The sequence below is a fragment of the Zootoca vivipara genome, chromosome 2 (assembly GCF_965207765.1).
Source record: "Zootoca vivipara chromosome 2, rZooViv2.hap1.1, whole genome shotgun sequence".
Taxonomy (NCBI): domain Eukaryota; kingdom Metazoa; phylum Chordata; class Lepidosauria; order Squamata; family Lacertidae; genus Zootoca; species Zootoca vivipara.
Genome location: NC_142584.1, coordinates 21,806,725 through 21,819,659, shown reverse-complemented (window position 1 = coordinate 21,819,659; position 12,935 = coordinate 21,806,725). Strand labels below are relative to the sequence as shown.

The following is a 12,935-nucleotide window of genomic DNA, read 5'->3' as shown; positions in this document are numbered from 1 at the left end:
GTTGGCCTTAGGCTTTGGTTAATCTTCTGCCCCACGGTGGGACAGGACCAGCTCTGACTTCCTACGGTAGGAAAGTCAAGTAAACACCCCATGGTGGAGGAGATAGCTGAGACCAGGCCATCTCCCCCACCAGAAATGTTCCCCAAGGCTCGTGCTCCGTATTGGCCCCAGCCCCGCACCATTGCGGGGGTGTAAGGACTAGAGCCCTGGAGCCCCGGGATTCCTTTAACGGAATACTTCTATAAGAGCAACACTGAGGGCCTTGCACCTCCATGCGATGCCCCTCCCAAACCCATCAACCAAAGCCTAACCCGCCAACCTAACAAGTTGTGACTATTGCTAAGCAGTAGGCGAAAAACCAGATGGCAACAGCCAATCAGCCAACTGGAAAAAATTCCTACTGGCCCCTGAATACAGGCGGCGCCATAGCAAGGTCAGTCTAAACCTGCAAAGAAAAAAGAGGTGGGCAGGAGGGAGATTCAAATCACTAGCAGGAATGAGCTTAGAACTAAAACGCTGAGTACTTAAGCACTCGCCCTGTCAATCAAGGAATGGATACATGCAATTTACCCCAGCAACACTCAACCCTCCAATCATCTTCTCTCTTAAGCTTAGACCCACCCCTTAACACACACACAGTCTTTTCTGCTGGGTCCGGCCGCAACCCCCATTATTCCCTATGGGGTTAATGGGCTTTGTCCACAGACAGCTTTCCAGGTCATGTGGCCAGCATGACTAAACTGCTACTGGTGCACAGATGACCATGACGAGTGCCAGAGTGCACGGAAACCCCGTTTACCTTCCTGCCAAAGCAGTACCTATTGTATCTACTTGCACTGGCGTGCTTTCGAACTGCTAGGTTGGCAGGAGCTAGGACAGAGCAAAGGAGCTCACCCCGTTGCAAGGATTCGAACCGCCGACCTTCCGGTCAGCAAGCCCAATAGGCTCAGTGATTTAGACCACAGCGCCACCTGTGCCCCCTTCCATATATAGTGGAAAGGGGATGAAGGAATGCACCATGCCCCCGTTGAACACAAGCATTCTTGTACACAAACATGCACATATTTGTAACCGCCACAAATGGATTGGATTTACTCCTTGAAGAGCTAGAACAGGCATCCCCAAAATTCGGCCCTCCAGATGTTTTGGACTACAATTCCCATCTCCCCCAACCACTGGTCCTGTTAGCTAGGGATCATGGGAATTGTAGGCCAAAACATCTGGAGGGCTGCAGTTTGGGGGTGTCTGAGCTAGAAGAATGGAGCTGAAGCTTTTTCTGCTTGGAAAAGCTTTTTCTGCTGGGCAAACGTCTGCACATAAAACATGTGAAACATGGGCATTGTATTCTGGGGCCCTACACCTTGTTCCAGAGAATGCCTTATGGGCCTCTAACACCTCCCTTGCATTGCTAGGGAAAACTGTGATCTTTTGGGCTCCATGTCAGCTCCTCAGGTGAGCTTCCCTGGGGAGAGCCTTCTACAAGTGGGCAGCCACTGCAGAAAGGGCCCATTCTCATACTGCCGCCCTCCAGACCTCTTGAGACACACGAAGACGGGCCTCAAATGATGATCACAGGATCCGGGTCAGTTCATATGGGGAGAGGCAGTCCTTGAGGTATTGCGGTCTTGAACCATATAAAGCTTTTGTAGGTAAAAAAAAACAACCAGCACTTTGAATTGGGCCCAGAAACTAATTGGCAGCCAGAGCAGTCAGGCCAGGAATGGCTTTATATGCTCAAACCTCCTTGCCCCAGGGAGCCACTGAATTCTGCACCAGCTGAAGTTTCAGAACCAACTTCAGAAGCAGCCCCAGGTATAACATATTGCAGTAATCTAAGGTAGAACAGACAGGGCCGGTGCTAGGGTTTTTTGCGCCCTAGGTGAGATCACCTTCTGGCACCCCCCTCCCATTAATGAAAAATAAAATAAAATAAATAATAAATAGAGAAAATAGTGAAAATAAATAGAAAAAATAGGGGGGATAAAAAATAGAAAAAATAAAAAGTAGAAAAAAATAAAGTGGAAAAAAATAAAGTAGAAAAATCAAAATAAAATAAAAAACAGCTGAGAGGCGCGGGGAGGTGGCCCCAGGCTCGCACTCCCCGCGCGCCTCCGGAGCTTTGCGCGGGGAGCGCGAGCCTGGGGTCCCCTCCACTGCAGCTGTCAGCTGTTGAGCGGCTTCAGGCCCCTCTCTGGAGGCACTCGGGATAGCGGCCTGCAGCCGCTCAACAGTGACAGACGCAGTGGAGGCGGCCCTAGACAGCACCAGGGGGTGGCAGGCGGCAGTGGGCAGGCTGGCCAGGACCCCCTCCATTTTGGCGCCCTAGGCAGCTGCCTAGTTCGCCTAAATAGACACACCGGCCCTGAAAACAGAGACAACAGAAGCTAGGCTGTCCTGGGCCAGATGGGGCCAGATGGGCCACCAGCCAAAGCTGATGGAAGGCACTTCATGCCACCAAGGCCACCTGAGCCTCAGGTGACAGCAGTGGATCCAGAAGTGTACCCTCAAGCTGTGTACCTGCTCCTTCAGAGGATGTGTAGGCAGCCTCCCATTCATCTAATCTAAGGAACTAACAGTCTTATCTGGATTGAGCCTCAGTTTACTGGCTCTCATCCAGTCCATTACCAAAGCAAGACAATGGTCCAGCACATCCACTGCCTCATCTGAAGATGTAAAGGGAGAGGAGAACTATGTGGTTTTGACCATTTAAAAATGACCCTTACAGATCTTCCTGTTTCTTTGGTCCTAGTTTTCCTAAACTCAAGCAAGCCTTTACAGCTCTCAGTTTCCAGATGTTTTCATTGGCTAATATTCATTGCCAATATTATCAGATGGCGTAGCATAGATGTATTTGGGGAATACCTGGATAGAAGATCTTGCACACTACATTTTATTTTGTCATTTGTACCTGGAATTGCATTTTAAATTTTTAGATTTTAGTGGGATTACATTCAGGATCCATCACAGAAAAAATTTGTTACCTATTGGCAGACACAGACCTTTTAATGACTTATAAGGTATCTCTCTCTTTTCGCACTGACTTCTGTAAGGATCTGGGCAAAAGAGTTTTCAAGGCACAGTGATGCTCTGATATTTATTTGATTACTCATAGTTGTTTTTCCTAATCCTTTGTTGCATTGGCTGTTTGTTTGTTTTTTTAAAAGCTTTATTTCTGGCTTTTATTTTATCTATTTTATATAAGTAGTCTTTTCCTGTATTTGCATACCGTTGAGCTTGTCTGATTTTTGGAAAGGCCTTTGTTTGTGCGAAACGCAAACCTGACTTGGGCTTGAATTGGAGCCAAGGTGGTGTATTCCAAAATCAACTTACTACACTTATGTAACCCCTTAAAAATTCTGCCAGCTTTTTGCTGTTCCAGCCAGGGTAGTTTAAGTCTAGTAACAGAGAAATACCTCTCCCCCCATCTTTTTAAAAAGTGTTTGCAAAATCTCAATTAGAACCATGTCTTTTAATGTAAGAGTATACTGACAGTGCTTATCACAGTAGCAATGCTATACTGAACAGAGCTTTATCATTAATAGCAAATTAAAACTAACAGGAGAAGAGGATGAAAGGGAGAAGTACTGCAGCTATTTTTAAGTTAAGAATTAAATTTCCCCTAATAAGGTATGTTGTTGGGTTTCCATATCTTATGCTCTATTACTGTAGAACAGAGTAAAAAGCAGAAATAGAGTTTTTTAAAAAATAGAGAAATAGAGTAAAAAGCAGAGACATCTCCTTGCCGACAAAGGTCCATATAGTTAAAGCTATGGTTTTCCCAGTAGTGATGTATGGAAGTGAGAGCTGGACCATAAAGAAGGCTGATTGCCGGAGAATTGATCCTTTTGAATTATGGTGCTGGAGGAGACTCTTGAGAGTCCCATGGACTGCAATAAGATCAAACTCACTGGAAAGACAGATCCTGAAGCTTAGGGTCCAATACTTTGGCCACCTCATGAGAAGAGAAGACTCCCTGGAAAAGACCCTGATGTTGGGAAAGATGGAAGGCACAAGGAGAAGGAGATGATAGAAGAGGAGATAGTTGGACAGTGTTCTTGAAGCTACCAACATGAGTCTGACCAAACTGTGGGAGGCAGTGGAAGATAGGAGTGCCTGGCATGCGCTGGTCCATGGGGTCATGAAGAGTCGGACACGACTTAATGACTAAACAACAACTGAAGAATAAAATTAAGCAACTCGGTTTCTCGGTGAATTTATTGTCCTGCCACTATCTTAACTTTCTCCATATGTCAGTGGTTTTCAACCTGTGTGCCGTGGTACACTGGGGTGCCTTGAATGATGGCCAGGTGTGCTGTCAGGGGCGGAGGAAGGGGGCGGAGGGGTGGTCTGCCCGGGTGTCATCACTGAGGGGGGTGACATTTGGTATGCCGCCCGCCCGTGACTCCCAAGCCTACCCCAAGCCGTTGGGGGACGGGGCAGAGCTGTGCCACCTTGCCGGCGGCCTTCTCCCCTTCCCCCTTTGTTTTGACAGCTTGAGGGAGGCTTGGGAGTCGTGGGCAGGCGGCACGCCATTGCCCCCCACTCCCGAGCTGCTTCCTGAAGGGGGAGCCTCCCCTGAGCTGTCAAATGTAAGAGGGAAGGGAGGAAGGCTGCTGGCAAAGCGGTGTGGCTCCCACCCCGCTCCGCCCTGCCCAGGAAGCAGCCTGCCAGCTCGCTCCACCCCTCCATGGGCATCTCACCCCCTGGGACACTCACCATGGTGCCTCACGGAATGCTCGTCCCTCCCCCCGGGATGTTCACCCCGCCCCCATGGCCCCACCCCCGGGTGCACAGCATATGCAGGTCCTGGAGCAGCTAGCTCTGCCTCTGGGTGCCGTGGGCAACATTGGCCTCTCTCCCTTTCCTTCCCTCCCTCCTCTGATGCCCTCTCGGCTCTTTGCCTCCCAGACGTGTGCACGGTTGTTTGTTGCAGCAGCCCTGGCTACAAGCTCCCCAAGGAAACAGTGTTCTCTCCATTCTTGAAGTTGCTAAGTACTGTATGTGCTCTCCCCTTTTTAAAAACCTCCCTTTCTGCAGAGATTTTCAGAAAGGATATATTACAAATCTTAAGAATCACAAATCCTGTAGATTGTTTATGTTAGCAAGATTTAATATGTTTCCCTCTATGACGGTAAGAGGAAGGTATTTAGCTTTTCCAAAATCTGAACGTTTCTGTAAATGTAGTAAGAATGAACTTGATACATTGGACCATATCTTCTTCTCCTGTAATCACGGCACTAATGCTAGAAGGCGATTGTTAAATTATTTACAAATGGATACATCAACCTCTACATTACCAACTATTCAAATATTATTATCGGACAGTAACGATAAAATCATTTTAATAGTGGCCGAGTTTTTATGCTCAGTCCATGCAGAAAGACTAAGCCACTATAAAGAGGATTAGGGGATCTTAATCAAATAGTGGGGACCCAGGTGGCGCTGTGGTTAAACCACTGAGCTTAGGGCTTGCTGATCAGAAGGTCGGCGGTTCGAATCCCTGTGACGGGGTGAGCTCCCGTTGCTTGGTCCCAGCTCCTGCCAACCTAGCAGTTCGAAAGCACGTCAAAATGCAAGTAGATAAATAGGAACCGCTACAGCGGGAAGGTAAACGGCGTTTCCATGTGCTGCTCTGGTTTGCCAGAAGCAGCTCTGTCATGCTGGCCACATGACCTGGAAGCTATACGCCGGCTCCTTCGGCCAATAATGCGAGATGAGCGCGCAACCCCAAAGTCGGTCACGACTGAACCTAATGGTCAGGGGTCCCTTTACCTTTAATCAAATAGTAATGTGGAATTGATATGTTGTTTCAATTAACATATATTTTACCTTGTTGAGTTTATAATTTAAATATTTCATTTACAATGTCTATTCTGAAATTGTCGGGTCTGTTATGCCTAATAAAGGTTATTGAATTGAATTGAAGCTCCCCAAGACAAATGGTGGCTCTGGGGCTGGCCAGGCAGGAGGCATCTCTGTTTGGGGCCGGCGGGGCAGCACAGAGACCAGAGGCAGTGTAGCTGCTGCCTGGAGGACTCCCAAGGAGAGGGGAGAGGGAAGGAGGCTGAAGGAACACACCACAAAGGAGGGTGTTTAAAAAGGGGTGAGGGGCTGCAAGGGCTGCAGGCAAGGGGTGACATAACTGGGCTTCAGAGGCTCGGATCGCATTTCCCAACACGGGAGCATCAAAAATAATATACAGTAATTGGTCAAGGGAGCCATGGACTCAAAACGGCTGAAAACCTCTGATATATCCTATGGCCCAAATTCATAGGATCCATTCAATTATGATAGGTGAACTTTTACCCAGTTACAGCAAATAGCCATACAGGCGTCTGTTTGTCTTTATGATTGATTATATTTTGTTGGACTGTTATTCAGTATTAATATCAGTTCTATTAATATGCTGGTATTGATGCTGATAATATGCTGGGACTTTGGGCCAAAAATAGGTATATAGGTAAATAATAACAAAAGAAAAGAAAAAAAGTGGACGATAATTTATCCTACTTTTTCTTGCGTGTTTATTAGAACATCCTTGGAATGATATGTACTGGCAAATCAAATAAATTTTCTGCAATTAACATGGTAACTGAAAAGGCTAGCTTGACCCTTGACTTCAATGAAAAACAAAACAGCAATGGCAATACAGCACACAAGTTAGCTGTTTGTATTCAAACGTTTAGCCAATTTTCACAACTTTAAATTTTTTAAAAAAAGAACAGGGGAAGAAATGCTGAACATTTATTTCCCCTTGATTAGCAATTTTTACTTGCCTGAAAGCTTTGCATCCTCATCCTCCATTTCAGAATTATATTTTTCCACAAAAGTGTCGTTGTCTGTTGATACACACTTCTATTTCTCTGGTGTTGTCCCTGCATTTTCAAGCCTGCTTAAAATGAAAAATAAGCCTGTTACTCACTCTAGGCAAAGTGCAGCACTGGGCAAAGGAATAAATTACAACACAACCCTCCCTCCCACTTATTTGCACAATGTTCCGTGCTTATATTGATTTTCCTAGCTGGGTATGTGTAGATACCAGATTAGCCTCTCCCAACTTGGTGCTCTTCAGATATTATGAACTCCCATCAGCCCCAAGGAGAATGGACAATGGTCAGGGAAGAAAACATCACACTGGTTGTGTGTGTGGGGGGGGGGGTTGACAGCTTCATCTTTGTGCTGCTTTTTTCAACTGTCCTTGGAAGGAGTAAGATCAGCTTTCGTGAGGAAATACAGGTGAAACTCAGAAAATTAGAATATCGTCGAAAAGTGCATTTATTTCAGTAATGCAACTTTTTTTAAAAAAAATGCTTTCTTTTGGAAATTCCACAGGAATAAAACAAATAGTTACAATAATACAAAAATAAACATTGCTATTACATTTCATTAATTACATTCCATTTATATCTGACCCGCCTAACGACAAATAATTACAATTACAACAAATAAAGGCTTGACATATCTTGCTTTGCATGCCATGCATCTATCTCATATATTGGTTTCACCTTTTAGGTTGCATTGCTGAAATAAATGCACTTTTCGACAATACAGTGGTACCTCGGCTTACAAAGACGATCCGTTCCGTGGTCGTCTTCGTAAGTCAAGGTTTTCGTAGGTTGAAGCGCCGTTACGGCGCATGCACGAAGTGCGATTTCGCACTTCTGCACATGTGCCGACCGCACACGCCGAAAACACTTCTGGAGGCTTCGACTTCAGAATTCGAATTCTTTGGTAGTCGAAGCCTTCGTAAGTCGAGGTATGACTGTATTCTAATTTTCCGAGTTTCACCTGTAGCCTAGTTTTTCTTCTGCAGTTTTGCTGCCTCAGAAGTTCATTTTTCTGCTCAGAAGCTTTCATATAACTTCTCAGCTGCAAGCATAACTGATTGTTACATGACTGAAATAATAACAAAAACAAAAACAAAAAAATAAATAAAATAATATATTTATACCCCACCCATCTGGCTGGGTTTTCCAGCCGCTCTGGGCGGCTTCCAACGAAATATTTAAAATACAATAAAGCATCAAACATTAAAAGCTTCCGTAAACAGGGCTGCTTTCAGATGTCTTCTAAAAGTCAGACAGTTGTTTATTTCCTTGACATCTGATGGGAGGGCATTCCACAAAAATACAAAAACATACAAATAATGCACAACTACTGCACTTATTCAAGATGAACCATACAATATTTCACTTACATTATATATTCGCACTCGTCCCAGGCCAAAACAATTTTAAAAATATAACTCCCCAAGGACCTAATTCATAGTAACTCTGCTAATACCTTCTCATGTGTTTAATGACAAACAGAGGTTAGAGGCAAGAGGTTAAGTCAAACTTTATCAATGCATGCATAGGCAATAGCGGGGCAAGGTGGGAGCGGTCCGTCCCAGGTGTCATCCCTGAGGGGGTGACATTGTTGTGGGCGGTGCCCCTCCTGGGACACTCGCCACCGTCAACGCACCCCCCTGGGATGCGGGACACCACCACGGGCCGCTCCAGGTGCCGGAAGAGCTAGCTCCACCTCTGTGCATAGGGAAAATCCAGTTAGTGTCACGCCAAAATTGAATTAGGGTCTCCATAAAACATGTTCCCACTCTGCTGCTCATCATGTTTAAGCATTCCTGGACCTACTGCTGCCATTGACATTGAGTATTTTCGCACCCATCCATGAGCACAACGGGATGTTTGAGCATCTGATACAAAATACTCTAATAGGTTTGAGAGAGCATCTGAGTTCTAGCATTCTTCTTCCATGTAGTGTTTCAATCTCTAGTTCAGTGTTCCCCAAACTTGGGTCTCCAGTTGTTGTTTGACTATAACTCCCATCATCCCTAGCTAGCAGAACCAGTGGTCAGGGATGGTGGGAGTTGTAGTCCAAAAAACAGTTGGAGACCCAAGTTTGGGAGGTCCTGCTTGAAATATTTCAATGCAAGTATATGAGGATTCCCATCCTGTTGTTCCATGGCCCCAAATGAGATTTTATTTTGGAAAGAAAAGTAGGTGGGTTCATTTTTAACATCTGATTTTATTGGCCATATTCACATATATATTGCTTTTTATGTAAACTGCTTAGAAGTTTTAATTAAGCAATATATAAATCCTGTTTTTTTGGGGGGGGGATGAACATAGACTTTACCCAACAAAAGGCAGTGAGAGAGCCACACAGCGAGGGGCAGAATGGTTGCATAATCTCCAGCTGTCCGAATATTTAAAGGGACAGAGGCGATCTTGGGTACGTGATCTGGAAAGCCCATTCTTAGGTGGCGAATCCAAACAACCTACTTCAACTATTCATCTGCCTGCAGATTCCATTAAGGACAGCAGGGAAGAAAAGGTAGGAAATATGACTCAAGAGAATATTATTTCAATCAAATTCATAAACAAGCCAGTGACCAGCTTTACCAAATCAAGCGAAGCTGCTAACAAACCTAATAAGGAACACCTGTCAAAACTTTTTTGTATAAAACTGCTTTGGGATGGCAACGTTATACCTCCACATTTTAGCATTTGCAGTTTCAAAACTAGCTTTCCCATGGTGCAGTTTTAGTTTTACAGCTCAAGTGCTTTAACAACAAAATTGTGTTAAAATATTTCAATGTGTAAAAGAAAATTCTAGGTCGGGAGATTGCTACAACAGGAAGAGATTTATCTTAGACTGGCCTAAATAAATCAAATCACGGACATAACAATCAAACTTTGCAGAGGATTTCACACAGTTGGCAAGTGTAATCCTATGCCGATTTACTCAAAGCTAAGTCTCACCAAGTTTAAGGAGAGTTACTCCCAAACAAGTGTACAGGACTGCAATCTTAATCCACAAATGAGTCAAGATGAGCTGACATAGGTCATCAAAATACATAGGTTCAAATATCACTTATCAGTTGGTATCCAAGCACTCTGAGTGAGTTTGCATTCATGCAGTAGCAATTTCCCCCTCTTTCCCCTATTGCTCCCAAATAACTAGGCTTCATCAGGCATTAATGGCAAGAAAATACATCAGAGAAAGCAACACTGAAAAGCTTACCTTAAAAAAGCTATCAATTTAGGCTAAAACTTCAGCAAAGGATTCAACGAAAACTACATAATAACAGCAATGTATTTTCTTTGTCGGGAATATGATTTATAAAGCCTCCAGCTACTTTTTCTGCTTCTTTGTGCCTTTTCTCTTTTCAGTCCATAAATGCAGCCAGAAAAAAACAATGGCCATTCACAACAACTTTGTGTTTTTGTCCTCCAATAGTTCCTCCCCTCGAAAATCTTCTCCCAGGACAGTTGAAGAGATTTCTTTGTTCTGACAAAACTTAATCATTCTTGATGCAGCTGGACGGCTGAAGGAAAACTGTGCCTCAGAGTTTTGCACAGTCAAACAGCTTTATAAATATGCTCTGCCTGCACCAAATTGAAAAGGAAGGAGCAATGTATTGCAATGTGGGAGAGTACTTTTAAGCGCACTCCCAATTTCTGAGCAGTAAAGAGATCTCAGGTTCCCAAAGAATGACTTGTGTTTGGTATAACTGGAAAGAATGTCATTTTAGACCACTCCATGATATAAGGAGGATTCACTGAACATAAGTAAAGGCAGAGCAGTCTTTACCAGCTGAGCAGAGCAGAAACAGAGGAACCAGGTAAATAATGAACTCCTTGATCACTATGGGGAAGCAGGGTTAAGTGCATTATGATATCCAAGTTTAAAATCCATCAGCATAAAGCAATATCTCACAACCCACTACCAGAGTGGTCACATCAGAAAGAGGGCTTCTGTACTTTTAATAGGAAGCAGTTTGGGCAGGTGTAACTTAATTGTGCTCTTTTTCACCTAGCTACCTTAACCTGGCAAACCCACAAAACTGAGTTATTGTTTGATCTAGACTAGAGTATTACTTGAGGTTATTAGGTCCCCCTTCTGTGGGGGGGAAACATAACATATTCCTTGTGATTTCTATCGGGCAGTAAGAAATCTTCATTCAGAGGTGCAGTTAGTGGGATAAAAAACACACACCCAGAATCGCAAATTAGCATTGCTTTTCCTGAGAGAGCTATATATGGGCTCTGCCTCTTTCCTGGGCTATTTCTGATTGTACTGGGTAAAAACAACTCAAGATCCAGATGTGTGGTCTCGTTGCACTTAATATCAGCTGGCCTCTAGTGGTTGCTGGCAGTAAATTATTCCACAATGAGCAACAGCTTACCAATTCTTAACACTTCGCTTACCACATCTGTAGTGAGGAGAAAATATGCAACTGTGGCAGATTTGTCATGTACCAATAGATCTTGAGAGATTTTACTTTCTTGGGCTCCTTGATCACTGCAGATGGTGACAGCAGTCACGAAATTAAAAGACGCCTGCTTCTGGGGAGAAAAGCAATGACAAACCTAGACAGCATCTTAAAAAGCAGAGACATCACCTTGCCGACAAAGGTCCGTATAGTTAAAGCTATGGTTTTCCCAGTAGTGATGTATGGCAGTGAGAGCTGGACCATAAAGAAGGCTGATCGCTGAAGAATTGATGCTTTTGAATTATGGTGCTGGAGGAGACTCTTGAGAGTCCCATGGACTTCAAGAAGATCAAGCCTATCCATTCTGAAGGAAATCAGCCCTGAGTGCTCACTGGAAGGAAGATCCGGAAGCTGAGGCTCCAATACTTTGGCCACCTCATGAGAAGAGAAGACTCCCTGGAAAAGACCCTGATGTTGGGAAAGATTGAGGGCACTAGGAGAAGGGGACGACAGAGGACAAGATGGTTGGACAGTGTTCTCGAAGCTACAAACATGAGTTTGACCAAACTGCGGGAGGCAGTGCAAGACAGGAGTGCCTGGCGTCCTCTGGTCCATGGGGTCACAAAGAGTCGGACACAACTAAACGACTAAACAACAACAACAACAATAGATCTTAACTGTCCCCCAAGGGGGGGCTGATTCTACTCCCCTTTTTATTTACAAGACTTAGTTTTGCTGCCATCACTCTGCCTTCCATCTGGAGCAAAACGGTGTTGGAAAATCCAATTGTGTGATTGAGCATTTGTTTCCGAATTATTATTATTACATATTAGCCTGAATATAAGCCGCACCTTTAAAATTCGGGGGGGGGGGAAATACAATACCCCAATATAAGCCGCTCCCTTAAAATTCCGCAGCCACTCACACCCATTCCATTTTACTGTATATGTCTCTTTCAGCAGCGATATCGTAAAAGCCATTTTTTGTAACGTCGCAAATTTAAGCCGCACTTCAACTTTTGACGGTCGGAATTTTTTTGGGGGGGAGTGAGGCTTATATTCATGCCAATACGGTAGATTGCCAACATTTTTAGCAAACCGGGCAGCTTCAAACTGACCATCCTGTCAGAAAGCCATTCCTTCACTCAGGGCTGTCTTAACCCATGAAGCTCAGGGAGGCAGTTGCCTCAGGCAGCAGGGTGGGGACAACCGAGTGGGGAACCCCAAGAAGAGTGCTGTTTGCCGCCTTCTGCAACACCACTGCTGCTACCTCTACCATTTCCTCTGGAGCCCCCACCCCCTCTGGTCTCCTTTCCTCCTCCCCCCCCCTCTGCTGCCGCCTTCAGTGTACTGGAGCTTCCTTGAGCTGCCTCAGGTGGTTGGAGAGGAGATGGCAGTGGCGAGTGGGTGGCATTTTCTGTTTTGCCTCAAGTGGCAAAATGCCCTGGCCCAGCCTTCACTTAGGTTTCAGCTGTGCTCTGTGCAACATGGATCTGAAAGAAAAAAAGGAGCACACATAAAACAACATTAGTTCATTCTTCAATAAACTAAGACATTTCAAAAAAAGAAACACACTTATTGTGGACTATCGCCAACTTCACAACAGTTCATTACAGTATTTCTAATTAAAGTCTACATGTCTGTATTTCAATAAATCCCCCAGGGAGCTTTTTCCTTTGCAGAGTTATTCTAAACACAGCGAGATCTTAGCTGATGAA

At 44.6% G+C, this 12,935-nt stretch overlaps 2 protein-coding genes across 4 annotated transcripts in view; one reads left to right on the top strand and one right to left on the bottom strand.

Moving 5' to 3' along the window:
* Positions 1-11,426, bottom strand: part of LOC118079652 (ABC-type organic anion transporter ABCA8) — a 64,300-nt gene extending 52,874 nt beyond the window's left edge. Inside the window, exons 1-2 of one of the 3 annotated variants that reach the window (XM_088661422.1) lie at positions 11,408-11,426; positions 6,777-6,889 (exon numbers count right to left, since the gene is read on the bottom strand). In XM_088661422.1, coding sequence (XP_088517548.1) covers positions 6,777-6,881 — 105 coding nt within the window. In that variant the 5' untranslated portion in view covers positions 6,882-6,889; positions 11,408-11,426. Of the gene's footprint in view, positions 1-6,776; positions 6,893-10,026; positions 11,104-11,407 lie in introns of those variants that run through there. The other 2 variants (XM_035104054.3, XM_088661421.1) reach the window with 2 other exon arrangements.
* Positions 9,179-12,935, top strand: part of LOC118079656 (uncharacterized) — a 52,997-nt gene continuing 49,240 nt past the window's right edge. The window contains exon 1 of the mRNA XM_088661425.1: positions 9,179-9,336. The gene's annotated coding sequence lies outside the window, so the exon portion shown is untranslated. The remainder of the gene's footprint in view (positions 9,337-12,935) is intronic.